General features: G+C 44.4%; 6 protein-coding genes and 1 non-coding gene across 10 annotated transcripts; 3 read left to right on the top strand and 4 right to left on the bottom strand.

Annotated features, from left to right (window-relative positions):
• Nucleotides 1–58: 58 nt before the first annotated feature.
• On the bottom strand, nt 59–17,945 carry LOC148320463 (uncharacterized). 3 transcript variants are annotated; one of them, XM_088279040.1, is made up of 8 exons: nt 17,200–17,945; nt 15,656–15,833; nt 1,764–1,928; nt 1,248–1,437; nt 905–1,053; nt 700–836; nt 520–628; nt 59–255 (listed from the first exon to the last, which is right to left on the bottom strand). In XM_088279040.1, the coding sequence occupies exons 3-8, from the start codon at nt 1,819–1,821 to the stop codon at nt 173–175; spliced, it is 726 nt and encodes a 241-aa protein (XP_088135166.1). In that variant the 5' UTR covers nt 1,822–1,928; nt 15,656–15,833; nt 17,200–17,945; the 3' UTR covers nt 59–172. The 3 variants fall into 3 exon arrangements, with proteins under 3 accessions (XP_088135166.1, XP_088135165.1, XP_088135164.1); XM_088279039.1 differs by lacking the exons at nt 15,656–15,833; nt 17,200–17,945 and having other exon boundaries at nt 1,248–1,428; nt 1,764–1,962; XM_088279038.1 differs by lacking the exons at nt 15,656–15,833; nt 17,200–17,945 and having other exon boundaries at nt 1,764–1,959.
• On the top strand, nt 10,759–16,866 carry LOC148320464 (alpha-1A adrenergic receptor-like). Its single transcript, XM_088279037.1, has 5 exons — nt 10,759–11,387; nt 12,115–12,366; nt 12,473–12,869; nt 15,083–15,204; nt 15,554–16,866. The coding sequence occupies exons 1-5, from the start codon at nt 11,085–11,087 to the stop codon at nt 15,866–15,868; spliced, it is 1,389 nt and encodes a 462-aa protein (XP_088135163.1). The 5' UTR covers nt 10,759–11,084; the 3' UTR covers nt 15,869–16,866.
• On the top strand, nt 17,457–18,271 carry LOC148320462 (histone H1.01-like). Its single transcript, XM_088279042.1, has one exon. It carries the CDS (start codon nt 17,627–17,629, stop codon nt 18,269–18,271), a length of 645 nt encoding a protein of 214 aa, XP_088135168.1. The 5' UTR covers nt 17,457–17,626.
• Nucleotides 18,222–22,220, top strand: LOC148320461 (uncharacterized). 2 transcript variants are annotated; one of them, XM_088279035.1, is made up of 3 exons: nt 18,250–18,370; nt 19,008–19,034; nt 19,825–22,220. In XM_088279035.1, the coding sequence occupies exon 3, from the start codon at nt 19,875–19,877 to the stop codon at nt 22,161–22,163; it is 2,289 nt and encodes a 762-aa protein (XP_088135161.1). In that variant the 5' UTR covers nt 18,250–18,370; nt 19,008–19,034; nt 19,825–19,874; the 3' UTR covers nt 22,164–22,220. The 2 variants fall into 2 exon arrangements, with proteins under 2 accessions (XP_088135162.1, XP_088135161.1); XM_088279036.1 differs by lacking the exon at nt 19,008–19,034 and having other exon boundaries at nt 18,222–18,370.
• Nucleotides 22,221–22,904: 684 nt separating this feature from the next.
• On the bottom strand, nt 22,905–22,977 carry trnav-aac (transfer RNA valine (anticodon AAC)). The gene has a single exon. It is a non-coding gene; the product is annotated as a tRNA-Val (tRNA).
• A 209-nt stretch (nt 22,978–23,186) lies between these two features.
• On the bottom strand, nt 23,187–23,570 carry LOC148320459 (histone H2B 1/2-like). Its single transcript, XM_088279535.1, has one exon. It carries the CDS (start codon nt 23,568–23,570, stop codon nt 23,199–23,201), a length of 372 nt encoding a protein of 123 aa, XP_088135661.1. The 3' UTR covers nt 23,187–23,198.
• Nucleotides 23,571–24,262: 692 nt separating this feature from the next.
• LOC148320458 (histone H3-like) lies at nt 24,263–24,836 on the bottom strand. The gene has a single exon (XM_088279666.1). It carries the CDS (start codon nt 24,823–24,825, stop codon nt 24,415–24,417), a length of 411 nt encoding a protein of 136 aa, XP_088135792.1. The 5' UTR covers nt 24,826–24,836; the 3' UTR covers nt 24,263–24,414.
• Nucleotides 24,837–25,241: the final 405 nt, after the last annotated feature.

Below are 25,241 nucleotides of genomic sequence, written 5' to 3'. Positions count from 1 at the left end.
AACAAAAAAATACACAAAATATTAAAACAAGATAAAAATTAATATGAATACAAATGAATGTTTTTCATTCATTAATTTTTTTATTATTGATATTTGAGGCCGATTGGTTTCCTTATATTTTCACTTTGACAGTCAAACAAAACAAAATGAGCGAATCAGACTCCGCCCCATTCTACAGATACACGTCCTCCTCTGCCTCTTCTGATTGGCTCTCAATGCTGTCTGTCACGGCTTTCTGATTGGAGCTCCAGATTCCTGCAGCCGAGAATGATTACAAACATCACGAAATGGAAATGTGGATGAACAAAATGTTTCTTAATTTGGTGATTGTATTTGAAAATGTAGGAATTTTGGAAAAGATTAAAAAAAAAAAAAAAGAAAGGATGTTCTGAATAAGTTGAATATTTGGAGTTTGAAATGGTTGGAATAATTAAAAAAAATGTGTATCAAACTATTCCTTATTTTGGGAATATTGTGAAAAATTGAAAAATTTGTGTGTGTGCGTGTGTGCGCACTAACTGTAAGCGGCAGTCAGCATGAGGGCAGGAATGAAGACAATGAAAGCCGTTCTGAGTGTGTTTCCGAGGAACATCCCCAGATTGTTGCCGTCTTGCCGCCGAACGTGCGTCTGTGGCAAAGACATGACTGTCGGCAAAACCCCAAATTGTGCCTTCTGCCAGCGAGTTGCGTCGCCCATACCTGCACCGCCGCCACCACCGGCCCGGTCATGTCGTCTACCGTGCTGTCCCACAATATCACGCTCTGCGTGACGTCACTTCCTGTGTCCGCTTCCATACTTCCTTGAGTAGTTGGCGGTGCGTTCAGGCTCCCGGCGCCTGAACCGATTTTTTTGGTTTTATTTATTTCGTTTTTTTGACAGCAAGGGGCAATTTGATGAACTGACGTTTGATGACGATGAGGAGGACGGAAAAGGTTTTGTCGTTGAAGGGTCCCGGCAGCTGAACCCGGCAGTGGTAGAGGCCCGAGTCTGAGGGACGCACATTAAAGATGGAGAGATGGGGCACCTCGCTCGGGGCGGAAGACACCGAGTACCTGCAGTACAATAGGAGGAGAGTGGTAACCATGGAAACCACCGGCGACAATAAGCGACATTTATGTCAAAAGTTAGTAAGGGTCTTTGGAAATCCTATTGGGGACGTCCGGTAAGCTCAATGATGCACACACTACACGATACAAAGACAGGCAAAGCATTCTGGGACATGTAGTCCCGGAAGGGTACAGCGTACCTGTACGAGCTCTTGTACATGACGCGCTCGCCCGCCGCGTCGACCAGCACGTTGTGGCAGGAGAAGACGGCCGGCTCGCCTCGGCCCCAGCACACGTGCACGCCTCTCCGCTTGGCCGCCGCCACCCGGCACGGCAGAGCCACCCTCCGTCCGGCCACGCCCACCACCGTCTCTGCGGGACCTGCCCACACTGACGCAGCCGTGCCAAAATAATCTTGCAGCGTTCACGCTTTTAAAATACAAACATGCATCTTGACATTTCAGAGTGGTTTTCATTAAGTCTGACAATCCCCCCCCCAAAAAAATTAAAATATCATGATAAACAAAACATCTGCATAATAAAAAAATAATAAAATAAAAAATAATAACTTTACCCCTAAAAAATGACTATTTTGAGATGTTTCGGTTGACATCCATCTTAAAAACCTGATTATTCCAAATTCTTCATCTTTCTTCGGCAGCAGATTTTCAAGCACATTTCCCTCCGTGACACGCCCCTTTTTGCTGTTAACTCACCTGTGACGCCAGCGACACAGGTGACGACGCAAAGCCGGAGCAGCAGCAGCAGCAGCATGTTCAACGTCGTGCTCCCATGAGACGGACGAGCGCAGCAAAAACCGAGCAGACGACTCCGTTTTGTCGCTTCCCTTTTCCATTCGATGTTATTTTTAGGAACGGTTTCTGTTGGCCAAAAAAAAAAAAAAAAAAAAACGCGAAAAAAAGAAGCACACGTAAAACAAAACATCAGTTGCTTTCATTTCTGAAACATCTGCCTGTCTAATTATCATCCGGAGCGGCAGTGCAAAAAGTCAGAGGTGAAAGGTCAGCGATTCTCATGTTGGGCTTCATTCTTGTCTAATTCGATTCCTTAAATTGGAAAGACAAACACAACTTTATTGACTCAACGGCCTGCATTTGGACATATAGATGAGAGTCACATGGGCATCTGACCAAAAAGTTGAAAATGTGACGTCCCGTGATGCCTGGAAGAGAAACAGAAAGAAATTTCACACAGCTTCAAAGGTGACAGTGCGAGGCCGGCTGCTTCGATTGCGCAACAAAAAGGGTTAAAAAAAAAAAAACAATAATGAATTGATTGTCAATATCAATTAAAGAAATGGAGTCAAATGCACACACGTGCGGTCAGGAGGATGTCATAATAAAGTGATGCAAGTGACCCACATTGGAAGAAATTTGGGTTGAAGACTCAGATGAGGTTAAAGACTCCAGGAAACGAGTATGCCGCGACGCGCGTGTCTGCGGGTGCGTGCGTGTGTGCGTGCCCGTGAATACAAAACAACACTCAGCCTAATTTGTGTCACGGAACATCATGTCGCCTGCCGTCATCTTTGGGAAAACATCTCGGAGTCGAGAACAACGCGATTGCTGAGGAAGAGGCGACGTTACGTCAACATCGACGATGTCAACGAGAGCTTGACCCGACAGGCCGTTGCGATGTGGAACGATAGAAAATGATTTGGAATGAGCGGAACATGTTCAAGTTGGAACGACTCAAAAAAAAAAAAAAAAATGAAGAAATTAGAGGGGGGAAATTTTTTTTTTTAATTTTTGCTTTAAAAATGGGAATTTTTGGAATGAGAAAAATAGTCGCCCTGAATTTCTCCGGTTTCAACCCACATCCCAAAAATGATTGGACACCTTAGGTGTGATTGAGAGCACGAGTGGTTGTTTTTTCTTTGTGAGCCCGCCGCGTCCTCATTAGCATTTACACCTGTGCGCGCGGCGGCCATGTTGCTTTGCGGTATGCTAATTTGGCCGGCAGTCAATCTGACACGGACGCTGTAATAAAAGAGACAAGAAGGGGCAGATGGTGGAAGAGGAACAACAGGAGGCGGGAGGACAGAAGGACAGTCGGGGTTTGATATCAATGGTTACCATGGCAACATGCATGTGTGAATGGCGCCCGAAGGCCATTTTACTGTGGCATGAAATGTATTTGTGGAGGATGTGTCGTAAAATGTTTGCTTCATTTTGCCTCCTCATCCACAAACTTGTCGGTTGGCTGTCGCGTGAACACATTTCATGGCAACATATCCAAGCGACAGTAAATATCGAGCAGGCCAAGCTACAAGATGAAAGTGCGGATGCATCACAACAAGGTAGTAATAGTTTGGGATTTTTTTGTTATATTTAGTTTTTATTTTGGCGATTTTTTTTATATCGCTTGTTTTAATTTGTTTTGTGAAATCGTGTCTGTTTTTATTAGTTTTATATAGTTTTTAAATGCCGTGTTCTAAGTTAGTTGTTATTAGTTTTAGTATTAGATTTTTCATATTTGGAGTGGGAAACTGGGAAAAAAAATTTGATTATTAATTAAAGTCATTTTCACTATAATGCAGTTTCAGTTTTTTTTTTCAAAAGCACTTTCATTTCAATTGTATTTTGTCTCTCAATTTTAGTTATTCGTTTCCATTACAAAACCAACGTTGGATCGCACAAAACGTCATGTTAGACTTTCCTTGTGATTTTTAAACTTTTTCTTTTCAGATCTGGAAAAAGTGACAACCATCCAAGAACCGGAAACAGATGCCAGATGGTGTCAGACTTCCCAAATGTGGCTGAAGTGACAATCCGCAAAAATCAATAAGAAAGAAGAACAGAACGCAATCAGCAATGCGGACTGCGAGGAACCTTTCAGGCAATCATGTGATTTGTCCTTTTCCTCAGCGCAATATCGCTAAAGCGGAAGAACACACAATAGCCAGCCATCAGTTTTCTCTTGCGTTTGTCCTCAATCGGGTAATGGGTGAGCTGGAGTCGGCCCCAGCGGACTTTTGGCGAGAGAAGCGGGGGTATACCCTGGACTGACTGCAGGCCGTATATAAATCATTCCCACTCACATTGGCGCCGATGGGAAACGTTCACGGCCGCAGAGTCATTCCTTGTTGTATTTCCGATAAATCATTGAAAAATGCATTTTACTCCATCAAAATGGAGAAAGTCACCAAATATTTACAATCTGAAGAATAATGACGCTTTGTGTTCTGTAAATCGCCAATGAAGAACAAATGACAGTCAGAAAAACTTTCAAAGAGCTTCGATTTTGATCTGAACAACGTCCAGAAGTTGCTTTCAAAGGTTTCGGCTATTTTATCTCTGCGCTGACTCGTAAACAAAGTCGGGAGCTTAAAGTAAATTCAAGAGAGGGGTGGGAAGGGGGGGGGGGGGACTTGGAGCTCGTTGACATCAAAGTCAAGACGCATGATTGAGTTCATTTTTAAGAGGATTTTCTTCCAAAATGGTGAAAATTAAAACGAGAAAACATCAACTCTTCATTCTGAGGGGTTTTGGCTCTTCTTAAAATATGTTGTTGTTGTTAATATTTTTTTTTGGGGGGGGGGGGGTGACTGATGAAGTTTAAAACAGCAAACTCACCAACCTTCCGAACCGCAGAGCCCATAAAACCAGTTTTGACTTTTAACCATCAAACAACCAATCAGCCTTTGCACTAGCAATGGTTCCGATCGTTGCACTTTTTTTTTTTTTTTTTTTGCTTGCTTTCATTCTTGCTTACTTTGCATTGAGCTTGGCCCCAAGTGAAGAGCCCATTTCTTTCTTTACAGCGCTAATAACGCTTTTACGGCAGGATTATCGACCACTTTACATCAAAGTTGAGGTTAAGGCTGCAGTCCAAACATTTGAATTTTTTTTTTTTTTAGGAAATGATCATTCCAGGTCTTCGGAGCGAAAGACGTAACGTGAACCTGATGATTCGGTTTCTGTTAATATAAATGTACACACACACACACACGCACGCACGCACGCACATCGATATTTAAAAAAAGCATCGCTTCAAAAATGAAGAAGATAAAAATGAATGCAGCTGAAAAGTTCTCAGTGTGGGATTAAAAATAGTTAAGGCCGAGCGTGCGTGTGTGTGCCAGGAGACCATCTTTTTAAGGCAAAAAAACAAGGCCGCCACTTCAGGCTGTTATTCAAGACTCCAGCTGGACTTCTCTTCATCATCTCCACGCTGACCCCCACCTGCCGCTGATCAACATCGTTATCGTCATTAGAATCCTCTCGACAGCTCAGCTATGCGCCATCTGGGCGAGAGAAATATCCGTCAGATCCGACCAAATGGAACGGCTTCCCACTGCGGACGCTTGATTGTGTCGCCAATCCTTTCCAAATGAGCTCGGACCCAAGTCGGATCACGTTCCGGACTCGGGCAGGTGAGGGATAGCCGAATACCTCACAGGTTTCGTGTTTATGTCATCAGCGGCTAAAAATAAGTTAAATCAATTTCTGGCTGTTCGGGAACACATAAAATAAAATAAAAAAAATAAGACCACAATTGCCTTTCAACTGTTACAAATAAATTTGATTGACGTTAAAGTGCAGGTGAGGTTGGCAAGTTTGGCAGACGGCAGCATTTTAAGAGAAATAAAAGGTTGTTTTTTTTTTGTTTGTTTTAAGCTAACTTCAGCTGTGTTAAAGGCAAAGTGGATCGATGTTTAGCCCCCCGAGCAGAAGTAAAAGTCCATAAAATAGGCTCAAGAGAATCCGTTTGTGCTGTGAAGCTATTACAAAGACAAGGCGTAAAAAAATAAAGACAAAGAATTTTGCCGTTTGAACCTGCTGGGGCTAACTTTGCCGAAAAGGATTTATGTTGACCTCTGGAAAGATAAAAAACAAAACAAAACAACAAGCTAACGTTTGGAAAACACGCTAAGCTAACGACATACAACCTTAGCAAGAAAGACCTTAGCTCAAGTAAAATAAAGACCAAAAAAAAGTTTTCCTTTAACTTAATGAGTTCACAAAAAGTGGATCACTGATCAGATCTTTGGGCGGAAGACTTAAAATAACTTAAGAAGAAAAAAAGCTAGCAGGCTAGTTAGCTAACTAATTTAGATTTGAGACAGAAAAAAAAAAGAGAAATGTCAGAGATCTTTTTTTTTTGCACCCAGCGTGAGACTATTTTTGGTTTGAGAGTTTTTTGGTGCGTGAGCGAGTTTTTGGGTGAGTGCGAGAGAGTCTTTTTTGGTGGTGTGAGAGTTTAGTGTGTGAGTAAGAATGTTTTTTTTTTTTTGCTTTTTGGTGCATGACAGATTTTCAATGGAAAGCATTTTTGATGACAGTGAGATATTTTTTTTTGATGCGTGAGAGTTTTTGGCGTGATTTTTAGATTTTTCTTTATGCGTGAGAATTTCTTTTGGGGGGGTGAGCATGTGAGCATGAGAGGATTTATTTTGTGTGTATGCGAGAATTTTGTGGGCAGAGATTCTGTTTTTTTTCCTGTGAGTGACATTTTTTGTGGCGAGCGTGTGAGATTTTATTTTTGTTGGCGAGAGAGGCCTTCAATTCTAAAGCGATGCAAATGAATGAATGAATGAATGAATGAATGAATGTTGCTGCCCGCTTGGCTTGCAAGTCGACCTCTCTCAGTCTCGGACCATGTCCATCCATCAGTGGTCAAACTCCCGGCAGCCGCGCGCGCAAGCGCTCCTCGCCGCCATAACTCAAGCCCGGCCGGGACGGCGCAAGACAAACTACACCCGAGAGGGAAACACAACAAATAACTTTCGCGGCAGAGAGTTTATCCAAGAACGGAGCCTCGCGTCTCCGCCGGCTGAGCGCAAGAATTGGGAGAGGCTAAATTTGGAGCGAGATCTAGCAGGTATCTCCAAATTTGGTGGTATGTTTTTTTTTTTTTTAGCTGGAGATGTTCATTCGGGACAGCACACGGGGTTACTAAGTTACATTTAAGAGTAGTTTCGATGCAAAGTACTTTATACTTCAGTCTGGGGCGGATTGATTAATCAGCTCATATGAGCACTTTCAATTTTATTACGCAAAATATCAGAATCGAAAACAGCCTCAATAAAATTGCGGGCAAAATTAATATTGTTTTATCCTATTAAAAATACTCACTTGTATTTTTCAAAGAGTACATGTTCTACTCAAGTTTTTATTTGTACTTGAGTCACATTTTTCAAAAGTACTCTGTACTTGAGTACAGTTTTGGCTACTGTGCTCACTTTTGGTAAGCGTAGAAAAGGAAAAACAAAAGTTCTCTCGCAAGCTAATAAAAGAGGAATTTCCTGATGAATGCGCCTTGTCAACTTTTTTTTTTATTATTCTAGGAATGAGCCGTTGAAATGGAGGCGACATGTTGCCATGTTTAGCCTATCAGTCAAAAAGTCAACGTCACGACGTTTCGCTGATCTGTTTGCGTTTGGAGAGTTTTGTGTCGTTGTCTCCTGAGTGCACCCGAGCTGGACATGCGCGCCTTAGCAGCGCAAATAAAAAGAAGCCTCCATTCGGCTTAAAAAGCCTTCATCAGGTGAGCACCCTCATCCCCGGCAAGCATTCCCCAAAAGCAAAATGATTTAATCGCAATCAAAATCCGCAGCTGATGGCGGCGCAGGAATGCGCCGATGCTCCTTCTATGGAGGCGAGTTTGCGCTCAGGTCGAAGGTCTCGGCAGCGACGCGCAAATCCGACACGTCAGCTCTGACAGACCGTCTGACGTTTTGACTCGTTAATGCTCGCTCGCGGCAGTCACAAACGTCCGTTAATGGCTGCAGACGTAAACAGAGGGAGGCAATAAAAGCTCCATTTCACCTCCGTGTGTGTCGTGATTGTCTGCGAGACAGTCGGCCCCTCTCCGCTCTTTCGGCTTTAACCTCAGAAATAAAGAAATTATTACGTGACTCGACTCGCTGGAAACCAACTGGAAAGGTCCATATAATATTTCTTGTCCTCATGAGGGTCGCGTGGAACTGGGGCAGACAAGCCGACGAAAGCACTGCCCAACGACGATTGTCATGGTAAAAATTTATTGAATTAAATTTATAGATGTGTCTTGAGTACAACAAATTGTCCATTTGGCGAATTTGGGGCGTCTCTTTATTCAGTTGGGTACTTATTTTTGGACTTTACCAAATCTCCTCGCGGGCCGGATTAAAACCGTCTGCGGGCCAGATCCGGCCCGCGAGCCGTATGTTTGACAACCCCGACAACCCTAACATTCGCAGTCACACTGACAACTTTGGACAATTTTGAGCCTTCAGTGAACCATCCGGGCATTGTTTTTGTCATTTGAGGAAACGATGAATCGTAAATCGCCCTGAAGCCAAACGTCAAATCGGCGATAAGATGCCGAAATAATGGCGTTAACTCCTCTGTGTGTGAAACACTTGGCCAGACGACAGACGCTTTGGTACCATGGCAACGCTGCGGGTCGTGGGAACACGTCGCTTGCGAGCCGTTCCAGAGCTCCTCAGAAAAAATAAATAAAAATGTACATCATCTCAAGTATTCATATTTTTGATTAACGAGATGATTCACATGCTTGTGAAGCCGCCAAAGGCAGCTAGAATATACGCACTCGGGCCAAAACAGAATCCGTCAGCTGTAGCCAATACAAGAGCTGCGTTCAACAGCTTTGCTCATCATCTGAGGTGGCAAAGGTACTCACAAAGTACTTGGAATCGAAAGCGCATATTTGTTTTCAAATGGAGAGACTAAATAAGCAAGACTTGCGGAAAATAAATACTCAAGTAAGGGTTCAGGCGGCACGAGGGGCTCGCAGTGCAGCGGTGCAGAGTTCGATTCCGACTCCGGACCTTTCCCCTCTTTTTTTAACTTACGTTGTGCTTGTATTGAGAAGAAGACAATTACTATTTATAACAACCGGTTGTGATCAATTCTTTTTTTTTTTTTTTTTTTAGAAATTCTGATTTTCTTCAGATTATGCATTTTAACAACTATAATCATGAGGCCCGAAAAACGTTGCATTTGTTAAACGGTTGACATTGCAGCACCCGAGAGAGCAAGAAAATTTCAACACTTGGTCAATAATTGGTAAAAAATAAAACCGCATACAGCTAGCGATGATTTGTGAAAGAAAAAAAAAAGGAAGAAACTGATTATAAAATAGTTTCAATCCAATCACCCCCCCACCAAAAAAAAAATATATATCAATATTTCATAAAAGACAATAAACTTCTAATAAGATGCTGAACATCTGGACAATTTGGACTTGGCCCAGTGTTGCACTGACGACTCACAGAAAGAGCTGCAACACAAGTCGGAGCTCCTATTCGTCAAAATTGGAACTCAATCTTGATTTTGATCGCCATTCATCTGAAGGACATCCGTTGGTTTCTACACTCAACTTTAAAGTTAGCCCACTGTCGTTCTCGGTGGCCCGAGCGTGCAATTTCCGAGGTTCTTCCGCTGCGTTGTCGCCATAATTGGATGAAAGTGAGTCTGTTTGCGTTGCAGAGTGCAAAGACAGTGAAGCGAGGAAACCACGCTCGCTGTTATCTGACAAATGATGACAGCAGCCTTGTTGTTAAGCTGCCGAAGCGGATGGATGGCTGCTGCAGCTACAGCCGCCTCCTCCTCCTTCTCCTCCTCCCTGATAGAATTTAACAGTGTTTGAATGCAGCTACATTCTTCAGGGACAAAAAAAAAAAGGGGCTAGCGAATGTCCCCATGGTGAAGGAACGCAATGTCACGTCAGCTTGCAAAAGGGGCCAAACGCTCCACGACATGTACACGCATATTCGTCCAGGCTGCTCAGTAAAAAATGTTAAACGGTCGATAGCAAGACATTTGGGCATAGGTGAGATTTAAAAAAAATAAATAAATAAATAAATAAACAAAAAATAGGTTTTATTAAGCTTGAATGAGCAATTGTTTCTTAAATTGACGAATAATGTGACTTTTAAAAAACTAAAAAATAATTCAAATGTATTCTTTTTCATTTTTAGAATAAATTAACCAATTATTCAACTTGACAAATGAATGCAAAATAAACATTTATGCATTTAGTAATTAGATTTTTTTTAATTACATCATTAATTCCAAATACATGATTAACCAATTATTTGATAAGATCAATTAACTATAGAGTATTTAAATGATCTACAAATGTGTTCACTTGACTGTTTTTCCTATTTAAACAAAATTATTTAATTCAACAAATGATAAATATAGTTAACGTCACTTGATCACTTTCCTTATATTCACAATAAAAATTAGTTTATTTTACAAACATATCCATTTATTATAATGAACTAATGTTTTTTTTTTTAACTCAAAATGAATACAAACATTTTAATTCGAATTTTGAGGGCGGTCGCTCAACATGAAAGCAACGAATACCACACAACTGATAATGTCATGCAAATGTGAGTTTGAAATGCTAATTTAACCTCTGCATTTAATTCGTTTTTTTTTTTTTTATCTCCACAGCCCGCCTTCTTTTTGTTCACGACAAACCCTCATCTGGTAAATTTCAAATATATCCAAATTAAAGGTCAAACGGGGCCACGATCAACCGTGATTTGCAGTGACGATTGCATTTTTTTAACGACTTGATTTTGCGCCCCGCAGTGGATGTGTTGCACTGCATAACCCAAAAGGATTCGAGATGCAAAAGTGAGCACAAGCGCACAGTGCAGCTTAAGTGAAGATGCCCACTTGAGGGAAGGAAGGATGCTGCAGGTTGGGGGGCGGTGGTGGGGGGGGCGCATGGGTGCGTTTTTTTTCTCCCCTTTTCCTATCTCCTCCTCTCGTCGGAACTTTCCCACATTAAAACACTTGGACCATAAAAGGACACGGGGCTCTTTTACCCGCCACTGAATCAGCACTTTTGTGGCCGACGAAAAGCTCCCGCAGCCCGGCCGGGAGAGCGACCGATCGCCCGGGAGAAGGCGGACCGCTCTGAGTCTCACTTTCCGCGGATATGACACCAAAACAAGCGGCTTCCTCACCGGTTGCGGGGCTTTAACCGCCACAACATTTCAGATTGGATTTTCCTCCGCAGAAATTCTCGTCTCGCCATCTTCACCGGGCACCATGAGCCTGTGGGCGAACGGCTCTTCCCTGGAGCCCTTGGCCGGCTCGCAGGCGCCTCCGGCGGACTCGAACGCCACGGGCAACCGCAGCAAGCACGCCCCACCGGAGCTGAGCCGGGCGGTGCCGGTGGGCATGCTGCTGTCCTCGTTCATCGCCTTCGCCATCGTGGGCAACCTGCTGGTCATCCTGTCGGTGGTGTGCAACCGCCACCTGCGCACGCCCACCAACTACTTCATCATCAACTTGGCCATCGCCGACTTGCTGCTCAGTACCACCGTGCTGCCGGTGTCCGCCACGATCGAGGTGAGACGTCGCAGCACGGCCGACTCGACGTACGACGGCGTTACGAACGAGCTCGGTTACTGCTGCAGTTTGGGGGGTTTGAAGTTACTTCTTGCAAATTGTGACTCTGGAATAAACCACTTTAGGGGGACGGGGGGGGGGGGGATACTCTCCAAGTCTCACCGCAATGAACATCATGAAGCTACAGTAAGTGCAGTAGGCCTAAGTGTTCATGGGGTTTAAAACTACTCTGAAATGAGTCAATAAAACCGTATTGCACATTAAAGTTTAAAAAAATACTGACAAGTCGTTCTAAAAGATAAGTTGTACTTTTGTAACTTACCAGGGGGCACTACTGAGTGATTAAAAATGTGAACATTCTCACCAGGCTGCACCTGCTTGAGAATCCTTATGACATTTAACCAAACCACAAAACTTGGCCGGACAAAAGTCCTCTAGCTTAATGCTAACAAACAACACAAAACGCCATTTGCTGACTAAAAATAACTAGCATGGATGCCACGGTCCTTAAAAACCTCGAAACAACTTAGATTGGAAAAACAAGCAGTAGCAACACACGTAAACAATATTCACAGGCTTATATTCTTTATCCTCATCAAATATCATCTTAATTTCTTCTTCGTTTCATCATCCAATCTACACGAAGTTTGACTTGACTATACTGCCCCCTTGTGGTCAAGGCAGTCACACCAAATGATACGCAAACTATTGAACGCTTTGCACGCAGATTCTGGACTACTGGGTCTTTGGCCGCATCTTCTGCGATATTTGGGCGGCAGTGGACGTCCTGTGCTGCACGGCCTCCATCATGTCGCTGTGCGTCATCTCCATCGACCGCTACATCGGCGTGCGCTACCCGCTGCAGTACCCGGTCATCGTGACGGAGCGGCGCGCGCTGCTCGCCATGCTGGGCGTTTGGATCCTGGCCATCGTCATCTCCATCGGGCCGCTACTCGGATGGAAGCAGCCGCCGTCGCAGGTGGGCGTCACAATTTGCAAACATTCCGAATGACCCAAAAAGTTCAATCGGTAGCGTACTAAATATGAGCTTGGATTGAGTGTAACCGCCTCCACTCGTCCCGCAGGACGACACGGAGTGCGTGATCACAGAGGAGCCGTTTTACGCCCTCTTCTCCTCGCTGGGCTCCTTCTACATCCCGCTGGCCGTCATCTTGGCCATGTACTGTCGAGTCTACGTGGTAGCAAAGCGCACCACCAAGAACCTGGAAGCCGGCGTGATGAAGGAGCGCCAGCAGGACTCCAACGAGCTGACCCTCAGGATCCACTGCCGCAATCAGCAGATCCAGGACCTGTGCGCCACCTCCAAGGGGGGCGGCGGTGGCTCAAGCTCCGCCGCACGCAGCACCCTGACCGTCAAGCTGCTCAAGTTCTCCAGAGAGAAGAAAGCTGCCAAGACGCTGGGCGTGGTGGTGGGCATGTTCATCCTGTGCTGGCTGCCCTTCTTCCTGGCTCTTCCCATCAGTACGTATCTCTCCTTGTCAATCAACACCCCTGCTAAAAGCGCCGAGTAATTTACCCCCCCACACCCCCCCGAAAAGGGTTTGTTCCTACTTGCCTGGAGATGCCACAACAGAGCAACAAAAGCACTACTTTAGTCCAAATGAAGCTCATCATCTCAGTTCCAAATTGGTTTCCTTGGCACTAGAGTAGGCGTGGGCAAACTACGGCCCGGGGGCCACATGTGGCCCGGTAAATGTTTTAATCCGGCCCGCTGAACTTGAAAAAAATTAAAATCAATCAATTGTTCATGTTTTATTTTCGAAATATTGTGGTTTTTTAAAGACAAATATTTTGTTGGAATGATTTTTTTTCCACTTTCATTTCAAATAAAATGTATTTTTTTTTCCCTGATGAGGTGAGGTTACCAAAACTCTCCATCCATCTGCTCCTGGTCCGACCGCTCTGTCAGGTTTTTGTATTGGTTTTGGTGTCGGTTTTGGTTTTTTTGTAATCCACTAAAATATGAGATAGCATCAGTGACACGTCTGCCAGAAGCTTTGCGCTACATAAACACACGGCGTCATCGTGTTAATTCTGCAATCTGATCATCAAAATCTAAATTAGACACGGAGATTTAGTAGGAAGGATTTAACGGGAAATGTTTCTTTAACAATGTTCTCTCGCATGAGGTGCTCAAATGGCACCTCAAGACTTTATGAACAAATACATTATTTATCCAAGAACGTATTTATATTTATTTACTGCCCGGGCGCTTCAAATTGCTTTATAGCCGCACTTTGATCTCTGCTGTAGTTTGAAGTGCTGAGTTGTCCTGCTGGTGCTTCGTTTCTGCTGAGTCGTGAACTGCACTTCGAGCTCAATAAAAATGCACTCTGGATGAAAACAAAAAAAGACAAAAAAAAAAAAGTTTCCACTATTAAAAAATCCGTCACTTTAACTTACGGCAGCTTGGCTGATTTGATGACTTAAAGTCTACTTGTGCTCGATGCAGATCTTTGTGATGCTAACTTTCGGATGTACGAAACATTTATTGGAATATGTGTGGGATGGTTGCGCAATGGTTTGCCCCACAGTTGAGAGCTTTTGAGGACGGCCCCACAGTTTGAATGTCATTACCGTTGTCATAAAATAATAAAAAATAAAAAAAATCACCGGGATCAACCCCAACGCACCTGAGATCCGAAGGACAAGGTTGTATCGAAAACGGATGGATGCTTTGATAATACAGTTAACGCACTGTTCGCATCGTCCATTTTATTTCCGCCGTAGCCTCTGGAGTAGAGTGGTCACTGACAATGTTTACAAGTCTGGAAGCCCAAACCGAAGCTAAAATAAAACCTTCCTGTGTGAGAGCAAAGAAAGAGCCAAACTTGGGTTAGGCTGACAGTGATGCATGATGGGAAGATGATGCCACACACTCGTTATGGTGGCGGGCGGCTGGTTTTGGCGCCCGGGTTCGTCATATATAGTCAGAGAGGAGCAAGCGGCGATACAGGATGGCCGTACAAGTCCATGTCGAAGGAGAACAAATTCATCTCGCAGGAGATCCGTTATCTCGGAAAAATAAAATGCCAATCCACTGTAAATCCCGGAAATCCCACGAGAGCCTCCGACATGAGGAGCACCTGCCTCACCTGGGGGTCATCAAGAGCTTGGAGGACTCATATTCAAACGGGATGAAGATGAGAAGCTTCTCGAGAATGATGATGATGATGATGAGAGCAAATGCTGCCCCCTGGTGGCGAGATTTTTTCCATGTGCCACTTTACAGTTTTCCACCCGACCGAGCGACTCGAGCGGTCCTGCAGCACATTGCGGCAGCGAGCCAACTGGCAATCGTTTCACAGCAGGGGTGGGCAAACTTTTTGATTGGCGGGCCACAATGGGTTCGAAAATATGACAGAACAGGAGCAGATGGATGGAGTGTTTTGGTAACCTCACCCCATCAGGGAAACAAAACAACTTGACATGAAAATGAACAAAAGCATTACAACAACATCTACATCTTTGAAATGCCACATTATTTAGAAAATAAAAAATTAACAAGGTTTATTCATTTCATTTTTTTCAAGTTGGGCGGACCGGATTAAAACGTTTAACGGTCCGCCTGTGGCCCCCGGGCCGTAGTTTGCTTATTTTTCTTGAGAAGATTGCGATTGTTGTATGTTATATCTTCTTATGTTCCATAAAACTTGAATTGTTTGTGTGTTTAGGTTCGTTTAACAGAAATCTGCGCCCACCCGAAACCTTCTTTAAGGTGATTTTCTGGCTGGGCTACTTCAACAGCTGCCTGAACCCCATCATCTATCCCTGCTACAGTCGGGAGTTCAAGCAGGTATGACGCAAATTTAGTGGGCGGGTCAGACTAGAGTGAACGACTCAACAAGGACGTATTCTGAAGTCAAAAGTTGGCAAGCGAGACCGCCTAGAATATTAATTCATCGTTAATTTGTCTTTATTTTAACGTGAACTTTTCCAGCAAGACCAAAATATTTCTGTACGATTACGGCTGTTAAAAAAATGATGGGAAGAGGAACATGAAAAAGATGAGCGTATATTAAATCCCAATCGCAATATTGAGAAGAAAAATCGCAATTAAATTATTTTACAAAATCATTCAGCCTGAGTAAGCAGAAACGCCGTAAAGCATAAACAAATCCTGAGATTCTCATTTGTGCCTGCAGGCCTTCATTCGCATCCTCCGCTGCCGATGGAAGCGGAAGCGTCAGGGCTGGCAGGCGTATTACAACTACCGCTGCCAGCAGGGATCCAACAACTCGTCCTACCTGAACGGCAGCCAGCAGACACTCTCCTCCGTCAGCCACAGCCCGCGATGCGTCGCCCCCAAACTGCATCCGCCGCCTTGGTCGTCCTCGTCCAAAAGGGCCGGCCGTAACCTCCTTCCGGGATCGGACGAAAGAGGACACCGACTGGGCCCGGCGGCGTCGCCGCTCGCCAAGGAAGCTGCCGGGCCAGACAGGGGTGTGAAAAAGCAGTAAAAGCGAGAAATCGGACAGTACGGTCCAAGCATTCAAACGCATACCTGTGGCCCTTTTGGATCTTAACAACAAAAGAGAGGAACACAATCGTTTGCATTCTTGGTACGATAGCCGTCTGCTGCTTCGGAACTGATTCCTTTGGCTTTCCGTCGCTCAAGCGTGCTGTTTTGTTGTGATCATATTTATTAACAGGCACGTGGTGATGTGGCCGCCTTGAAGGCCGCAGGTTCGATGTCCAGTAGACATTTTCCTGTAGGCTAGTGGTGACCACATCTGCCTCACAATTCTGAGGTTCTGGGTTTGAAACTCGACTCGGGCCTTCCTGTGTCGATTTTGCATGTTCTCCCTGTGCTTGAGTGTTTTTTTGTTTTTCATTAAAAGCCAGCTGGGCAAGGCACCGGTTCTCCTCTTATGAGGACAAGCGCTATAGAGAGCTAAATTAAACGGATGAATGGTTTGACATTGTAAAAGTTTCTACCTTAGAGGTTGGGAGATGAAGCACGTCTGCCATTTCTTACGCTACCGGTTTTATGGAGGCACTTGAGTACAAAAAGATAGAAAATTGATCATCACCATGAAATTCCGGAAAACCACCCGTCTTCTGACCTTTCGGTTTATCTACCACAATAGTTTGCTGAACGGCTGGATTAACCACTCAAGATATTACCGAAGGGCACTCAAAACTCTCGATGTATAAAGACGATAGTGAGCCAGCGGATGTTTGATGACAACATATAAACCTGCATACTGTCCAGTTTGGCTTGTCTTAAAACTGTGAAACACATTTCATTTGCCAGCGTTTGTTTTGGTATGAAAACGTCAATTTGACTCACTTGAATGTTGATTTTCTTTCTTGCACACAAATGTAACTCCTTCCTTTTCCAAATTGCAAAATAAGTTCCCTTGCAAAAGGAATTTTAGTTGAGCTTTGTATTGAAGCTTAGCTAAAATTCCCAGCAAACGTTTATTTTGCAGTTTTTGCGACAAACACAGTTGCGATATGGTCACCTGTCATGTTTAATAAAGTATTTAAATCTTGGAAATTATTATTTTTTTTTTACAGAAAACATTCATTCCAGTACATAAAGTCTATCCATTCGAGTTGCTGATGCCAAGTCAAAACAAGTCATTGTGCAGAAATCAACATGTTACTGTAATTTTAGCTTGAGTGAATTGTGCTGTTTGAAAGAAAGCAGAAGATGCTGAATTAATGACATCGTGTAATCTGATAACAAGACGGAACACGTTTTTCGTTTCCGCGTCACAGCGACAAACATCGTGTTTGCTCCCGTCCCAATTTTCACCAACACGAGACAAAATTAAACACTTACCAACTTGGATTTGATTGTAATCCACGCTCGGGTTTCTCTTCTTACGTGCGAGGTTGTATCACGACTTTCGCTACACGATGAGACATTTTGAGGACAAAATGTCATCGTGAACGTCACCGGATGATTGAGCGCCGGAGAAGTTCCAAAGCTCTAAAAACTCAAATGGCAAGTCTTGGCGGAGAAATATGAAATGGGTCTAAAGGTAAAGTCGTTATCTCGCTTGGAGTGTACAAAGCGTGGCGGTTAAAGTTCTTTCACGTCGTAATTTGGGGCTAAAACGTGCAGGAGAAAACACAAACTTCACTCGAGTGGAGCGCAGCGGCTTGTTGAGTCTCTACGGTTCTCATGTGCCCTACAAGCCACGCCCCCTTCTTGCCGACTGACAGCTTGGCTACAAAAACCAACACGCTTCTCCCGAAGCAAACGCATGAAAAAAATCATGGCAAATGAAATACCAGTCGCAGGACAGTCTAAGCCCCCGCTGAGAGCCAAGAAGAAACCGGAGATCAAACGGCCCAGAAGTGCCAGGACCAGCATCTCCAACATGATCTTGCGGGCGTTGGCGGAGTCCAAACAGCCCAAAGGTACCTCGGTGACCATGCTCAAGAAGATTCTGGCGAGCAAAGGCGTGGATGTGATCAAGTCCAACAAGCGCATCAACACTTCCCTGGTTCGCCTGGTGGCCACCGGAGGTGTGATCCAAGTGAAGAGAGTTGGCGCTTCTGGTTCCGTCAAACTGGCCAAGGTGGATTCATCCGGCAAGTCCAAAGCCCAGAGGAAGAAGAAACCTGGTGTCGAGAAACCCATCAAGAAGCTCGCCAAGAGCCGGACATCATCTTCCAAGAAACAGAGCTCTCGGCCAGCAGTCAAGACCTTTGTGAAAGCCGAAAAGAAGTCCAAGGCTAAGAAATCGGCGACTTCACGTAATCCTGGTAGGACCTTGGCCACTGCGAAGCCGAAACTTAACAAAAAGCCAAAACCAGTCCAGAAAAAGGAGAAACCAGTGAAGAAACTTCCTGGGAAGAAAGGTGCACCCACCAAGAAGCCAACAGTTCGAAAGCCCAGAAAGTGAACTGTACTCAGCCACATCCTTTGTCGAAGAAAAAGGCTTTTTTCAGAGCCACCACCGGATCCACTTAAGAGCAATTCCTGACTCTCTTAAGGTCACGAGGTCAGCAAACTTTTGGAAACAGACAGCTACTTTACTTCTTAGCTACTCACGGTTTGATACTGCTGCTGTAATTAATTTGTTCTTGTTGCCTTTTAATGTTATTGTTGTTAACTAAAGATATTCATCTATGTAAAGACACGTGTGTTAATGATTTCTCACAACAATTCTGAAAGACATCAATGTAAATAAACAGACTTGAGATAATTGTTTTAAAATGTATTCAGATAGTGACGTGCTCATCCCAGGTCTAAGTGCGTCGTTTCGCCCTCTGAAAATGCTTTGTTGTATTTTTATTAGTAACCAAAAATACGAATGAGTCCTTTTTCGATATTGGAATAAAGACCAACAACGTGAAAGGTTCCAAGTTCGACACCGGGTGGAAACATTATTTATCAATAATCCAATTAACTAAATTTGTAGGACTAATTTGTTTAAATAAATACAAATTCTTTACAAAGTAGTTGCTATTGTGGACTTGAATGATCGTGTAAAAAAAAAAAACATGAATCGGTGTTGGTCGTTATACCGGAAGTTCCGCTCCACCTGAATCGAACTTTTGGTGCTCAGTTGTCTTTCGTAATGCCCCCCCTCTAAAAAAAACCAAACAAATAACTTACTTTACCGTCTTTTCCGGCAGGTGGTACGTGAACGAGTGTATTCTTTGGTGAGTTGTCCCTGCTCTATTGTGCGTCTGACTGCTCGCCACCACCGCAGACGAGTTTGCAAGCTAGCAAACGGAAGCTAATGCTAATGCTCTTGTTGTGCTTACTGATTTTTTTTAATTTTTTCTTTCGTTCAGCTCGTTTCGCCTGTTGAACGAATTAGTTGATCTTGTCGGAGCCCACACAAAAATTCTGATAGTTTATACCAGTGGGGTGAGAAGTTGGTTTTGCAACCGGACTTTCTTAGCGATTCGCTAATGTTCGAACTCAAAAATCCGTGTTCATTTAAACGAGACCATTTTTATTCCTTAAAAAGTGTATTTAATATTTTTGCGTCATTCGATATTATCTCTATGCTTACATAGAGGAAGGCTAATATTTTTAATAGCCTCAAATAAATATTTTGACTTGTGTTCTAATATTTTTAAACTCATCCTTTTTTACCCCCAAAAAATTAAGTGCAACTGTATTGACTTAAAAAATTAAAGCAGTGATTCATCACCTACCACTTAAGTATTGAATTAAAACATATTGCACGTTAAAGTTAAACGAAAAAAAAATACATCAATAACTGATTGAATACAAATAGATGTAAAAAGTTACATGCAAATTTGTTTTATTGACAAGTTAAATATAAATTGGACTGTACTTAACAAATGTATCGTGCAAGATAAATACAAACAAACAAAAAGTTTGAACAGATTTGTAGTAGACTTGTTCTAATACAGTACAGCAAGTGCAAACTCCATGAAACATGTCTTCTTTACTCAAATCTTTTATTTATTTTTTCAGATTACTGACGTACAACCAAATTTGCTTCTCTCTCACACTGGGATGCAAACATGGACAGCGTGGACAAGAACTACATCTGGCAGCACCGCGTGTTCCACGGCACACGCAGTCAGAAAGGAGAGGTCCCCTTTCTGGAATCGGTCAAAATCGGCGTGGAGTTCAACGCCGCCGTGGAAAGACAGAAAAAGTTGCACAGCAGCCTGTTGAGCCACAATGTCTTGATGGAGATCTGCGAGTTTGCTCGGACCGTGGCGACGGCGGAGAAATATTTTCTGTTCGAGCTAATGGCGTTCAACTTTGATTTGGGCTTGGACACCACAGACCACAGCTTGTGTTATCAGTACGCGGTTCGCATTCACGGCAAAATAAAAAATAAAAAGTTCAAACCGCCACAACTCAAGGACGTCTTCACCCTGCCGGACATGTCCGTTTTAAAGGCGTATATGTACAAGAAGACATCGAAATCCCAGATTCCTCACAACAATTTCTTTTCCAACCATTCCGTCCTCACTCAGCACAAGTTGTCGGAAGAGCAGCCCGCGGAGAGTGCGGCTGTTCTACAGACGGCACAAGAAGCGACATTACACCAAGAGAACCCTTATCCCTTATGCGAAGAATTGGGCATCTCTTTGGCCATCGGTTCGTCCAAACCTGGCAATCAGAAATTTCATTTGGACCTGCTCACCAACGGTCTGATGCTGGAACTTCTGGACTTCTCTTGCGTCCTCTCCAGCACCGCCACTCGCATCGCCAACACCTTACTGGAGCACAACTTCGGCATCCACATGGGACTAATCCCAAAGGTCATGTTTCAGAAGCGCAAACCTCTGGATTGGAAGAGAGTGGACCTGAGGAAAAAGCGATCGATGAAGTGCACAATCGGCGACGCCACGGAAGATTTGCTCGTTAATTCCTACATGTGCCCGCTTGATTTTGAGGCTCAAATGCAGCCCGACTCGCAACCTGTGGCTGTGAAGGAAGACGTTCTCGAAACGGCGACTCACAAGGACGCCCAAAGCGACATCAGCAATGATGAAACCCGGGACGGTGAGGCGAGGCAGAAGCTGTGGCTGCTGCGTGGCAGTTGCTCCCTGCGAATCCTGACAATCCCGAATCCAAAGAGCCACTTTGAGAGCAGCCAGGAGATCGGTTTGGACTTTGACGTCGGCTCGGGCGCCAAACAGGCCTTGCAGCTGGATCTGCTCACCAACGGCGTCCTGGTAGAGGTTCAGCAGTTTGCCACGGCGATAAATAAAGGCTCGGTGAGCTTCTTGTCGGACATTTTGGAACGCAACTTTAACTTGGTCCTCCAGGAGGAACGCGACAAGCAGACTCTCGCCAGCGATTTAATCACGAAATGGAAGGTCCTCAGCACACATCCCGACAGAGGACAATTTGAGTTCCTCAACGGCAATTTACATCTCCCGAATAATTCTGACAGCGGGAAGGAAGTCGAGTCGACAAAGTGCGTCTCGTCATCCCCGGAAATGGAACCGTATCCTTTCTGTAAGAAGATCGGCGTGGACTTCTGGGCAACGTATAGCGGCAAGCTGCCGTTGTCTGCGCTGACCGTCGGCGCTGTGCTGGAAATATTTCGATTTGTGGAGAGTCTGTGCAGCACGATGCCCGAGCTGGTCAAGGACATCCTGGAGCACAATTTCAATTTGGACTTGCGGAGCGGTGACAGCGAGGCCGCCGTGGTGCTCCAAAAATGGTGGGCCGAGGTGTTTCAAAAATGCCCCTCGGTGGGGAACTGGTTTGTGAGGAGGTCCAACGCGCTCCCCAGGGACATGTGGCTCAACACGCCCGTCTTCAAACAGATCAAGTTGGAGGACGGCGGCGGCGCAGGAATCCCCTCCAATCAAGAGACCAATGTCGCGAGTATCCAATTCAGCGACTTTCACAACTGTAAAAAAATCGGACTGGATCTTGACGTGGGCTCCGACGGCCAAGATAAGAGGAAGTTGAGTTTGCAACAGCTGACGAGGGGTGTCCTACTTGAGGTGCACCATTACGTGACGCAAAACCGCCTCCGCTACGTGCCAAGCCTTTACCGAATCCTGGAATATAACTTTGAGCTGAGCTACCAGAACACTCGCAAGGTGGAGTTCGCCTGGTCCGTCGCATCCCAGGTGCTGGCCATGGCGAGAAAAAGTACGAGAAATGACAACTACCTTAACAAGGTGTTTGAGCTTCCCTTTCAGCTGCCGGCGTCGCCGCCTTCCAATTGCAAAGACGAACCCGAGGACGAACTCCCCCACCAGATGGATCACGGCGACCAAGACATCGTGTTTGTCCAAAAACTGAGACCTGTTGACATTGAGGTGGAGATCGAATAGTTTTTTGTAGTTATCCTTTAGAGCTGGTGCAAAAATAAAATGTGGATTTCTTACCAAGTCTTCTGTTATTTATTGCATTCATGAAGCCATGAAAATTCTAAAAAAAAAAAAAAAAAAAATGAGGAATGCCCAAACCACATAAATCATAAACCACTTGATAGAAAAGTTAGTGCCGCACTTGTGTTACTGTAAAAAATTAGAAAACTGTTATTTGTAAAGTTCCAGGACTGGATTGATGTGACCCATTTCAAATCCAAACCACAAATTGAGGAAGGCTCTAGCAAATCTGCAACCTTAGAGAAAGGTAAGTGAGAGTGGATAGGTGTCCTTTCATTTTGGCAGTAAACATGTTCACGTTTTCCACGATCTTTGAATTTGTTCAAATGCAATAGTATGGCTTCAAGTCATTTAGGTTTCAAGTTACTGGAAATTCAGGAAGCACTTCTGCGTACATGTCAGTTAAAAAAAACTATAAAGTGGGGCTACTCCTGCAACAAATATTCATTTCTGTCCTCTCAACTAGTTAATGCGTTACTTCCGTTTTTTATTTGTTTCCCCAAAAGTCTACCTTGTTTCTTTGTAGGGTTTACATCTTCCACACTGCCACAGCCAGCTTTGACGCTCTCCTAAGCACCTTCATGTAAAAAAATGTGTAAACATTTAAGAGTGAATGACTAGAAACGAAGAACTGGACGACTGGAGAAAACGACATTCAATTGAGACAGGGGGGGAAAAAAGACATGTTTCCGCCCGGTCTCGAACCGGGGACCTTTCGCGTGTTAGGCGAACGTGATAACCACTACACTACGGAAACTTCATGTTCTCAACCTTTAAATATAATATTTATTGTATTACTCAACATAATGGAGTGAAAAAAATTTACCCGTGTTGGTTTACTGGCCCACCTACAGAATTCATGCGGTCAAACTGGCACCTCACTTGCAGTGAAGCAAAAGTGACCGAAAGAAACTACTCAGAAGGAACTTGTGGTGGTCCTGAAAAGGACCGTTTGTGGTTTGGGTGCGTCAAAACGCCTCACTTGGAGCTGGTGTACTTGGTGACAGCCTTGGTACCCTCGGACACGGCGTGCTTCGCTAACTCTCCGGGAAGGAGCAGGCGGACGGCGGTTTGGATCTCTCTGGAGGTGATCGTGGAGCGCTTGTTGTAGAGCGCCAGGCGGGAAGCCTCCCCGGCGATGCGCTCGAAGATGTCGGTGACGAACGAGTTCATGATGCTCATTGCCTTGGACGAGATGCCGGTGTCGGGATGGACCTGCTTGAGGACCTTGTACACGTAGATGGAGTAGCTCTCCCTCCTGCGCTTCACCCTCTTCTTGCCGGGTTTGGTGGACTTGGCGACGGCTTTCTTGGAGCCCTTCTTGGCTGCTTTGACTGCTGGTTCAGGCATGTTGAAGCGGCTTTCGATAAATAGATTTTCTGAACTTGAACTTGTCTGAATGGAGTCTTTATATTTGCTATTATGCAAATTTTTGTGTGCTGTTGCTGGTGCAGGATTGGCTGGGTTGGAGTGACGTCATTCTGATAGTTTGAAATTGTGGGCGGGGAGTTATCAGCCAATAGGCGAAGGAAGCCTTCGCGCATTTTTGGGAGAAATTTGAATTTGAAAAGTAAGAAAGTGTCTGAATACCGCGAGGCAGGCGGCAAGGAATGTTGGTTATAACAGCGCGAGCGCGATTAAGTAAAATGCAAATTAACACTGACAGCTGCGTGCCATTTATATATTAAAAAAAAATTACATACTTAGAAATAAATAGGTCAATACGCCCGTTTACAAATGCTCGAGAGAGAGGAGGAAATATGAATTTACCTATTCCTAACCACGTATATTTATTTGTATATCCAAGTATCTAGGAATATTCCTATCAACCGATAAACAATATTCCAATTGACAAAAAAAAAACACAAGTACAATTTTTGTACAGTTGATTACCAGGCCATCACTTTAATTCCTAGTACTAAATAACATCTGCTTTTTTTTAACATTGCTCGAGGAAACATTTGGAAAAAGTCATTTTATTTATTAGGATGGAACTTAGAAACGTTGACATTAGTGGAAGGGTTATACGCAAGTAGGGGACATTTCATCTTTTTAAAAGTCTACATTATACGAACTGCTGACAGCACTTAATTTGGTGATGTGATTCAATACAACTAACAGGATTTGCACTCAATTTAGATAGAGGTGGTGGCTCTTAAAAGAGCCGTTGTTGTGACGCAGGGGCCGGACGGACTTATGCCCGCTCTCCCCGAATGCGGCGGGCCAGCTGAATGTCTTTGGGCATGATGGTGACGCGCTTGGCGTGGATGGCGCACAGATTGGTGTCCTCGAACAGGCCGACCAGGTATGCCTCGCTAGACTCCTGCAAAGCCATGACGGCCGAGCTCTGGAAGCGCAGATCAGTCTTGAAGTCTTGGGCGATCTCGCGGACCAGACGCTGGAAGGGAAGCTTGCGGATGAGCAGCTCGGTGGATTTCTGATAGCGGCGGATCTCGCGAAGAGCGACGGTGCCGGGCCTGTAACGGTGAGGTTTCTTCACTCCACCGGTAGCTGGTGCGCTCTTACGGGCCGCTTTGGTGGCCAACTGCTTCCTGGGAGCCTTTCCTCCGGTGGACTTGCGGGCTGTCTGCTTCGTGCGAGCCATTTCGCTGAGATGGGGCGCTTCGGGATTAGTGAGAGGGAATCAGTTGAGCCGTAGTTTTTATAGTGAAGCGGCGGCGCCACGACGGCGCTGATTGGTCGGATGGAGAGCCACGTGTGATTTATCCGACGAACAATTGGACGACAGTAATTTGAAATGAGCCAATGAATGCGTTGGCGGGAATACTTTGAAAGGAGCGACCAAGCATTTTCTCACCAGATACGTGACAAAAATGCGATTTTAGATATAGAGCTTAATACATTTATACATATACAGAATAAACGTTTTATTTCAGGTATGAAATATCCACTGCTGAACAGCAAACTAACATTCAGTGCATTAACTCATTTTGAGGTAATATTTTGCATATTATTCCATATCAGGCCCCAAAATTAGTAGACTTGTGTAAATGCAGCTAA

The sequence above is a fragment of the Idiotropiscis lumnitzeri genome, chromosome 17, assembly GCF_059441095.1.
Source record: "Idiotropiscis lumnitzeri isolate Australia: NSW breed Sydney's pygmy pipehorse chromosome 17, RoL_Ilum_1.0, whole genome shotgun sequence".
Taxonomy (NCBI): Eukaryota; Metazoa; Chordata; class Actinopteri; order Syngnathiformes; family Syngnathidae; genus Idiotropiscis; species Idiotropiscis lumnitzeri.
Note: the sequence above shows the minus strand (reverse complement) of the source record. Positions and strands in the feature narration are given on the sequence as shown.

Bases quoted from the DNA above. Each gene is read 5' to 3' on its own strand.
- LOC148320463 (XM_088279040.1), bottom strand. From the start codon at position 1,821: ATGCTGCTGCTGCTGCTGCTCCGGCTTTGCGTCGTCACCTGTGTCGCT. The intron at 1,438-1,763 runs GTGAGTTAACAG...CGGCTGCGTCAG, and splicing joins CTGTGTCGCTGGCGTCACAG to TGTGGGCAGGTCCCGCAGAG. The intron at 1,054-1,247 runs GTACGCTGTACC...ATTGTACTGCAG, and splicing joins ATGTACAAGAGCTCGTACAG to GTACTCGGTGTCTTCCGCCC.
- LOC148320464 (XM_088279037.1), top strand. From the start codon at position 11,085: ATGAGCCTGTGGGCGAACGGCTCTTCCCTGGAGCCCTTGGCCGGCTCG. The intron at 12,870-15,082 runs GTACGTATCTCT...TTGTGTGTTTAG, and splicing joins CTTCCTGGCTCTTCCCATCA to GTTCGTTTAACAGAAATCTG. The intron at 15,205-15,553 runs GTATGACGCAAA...TTGTGCCTGCAG, and splicing joins ACAGTCGGGAGTTCAAGCAG to GCCTTCATTCGCATCCTCCG.
- LOC148320462 (XM_088279042.1), top strand. From the start codon at position 17,627: ATGAAAAAAATCATGGCAAATGAAATACCAGTCGCAGGACAGTCTAAG.
- LOC148320461 (XM_088279036.1), top strand. From the start codon at position 19,875: ATGGACAGCGTGGACAAGAACTACATCTGGCAGCACCGCGTGTTCCAC.
- LOC148320459 (XM_088279535.1), bottom strand. From the start codon at position 23,570: ATGCCTGAACCAGCAGTCAAAGCAGCCAAGAAGGGCTCCAAGAAAGCC.
- LOC148320458 (XM_088279666.1), bottom strand. From the start codon at position 24,825: ATGGCTCGCACGAAGCAGACAGCCCGCAAGTCCACCGGAGGAAAGGCT.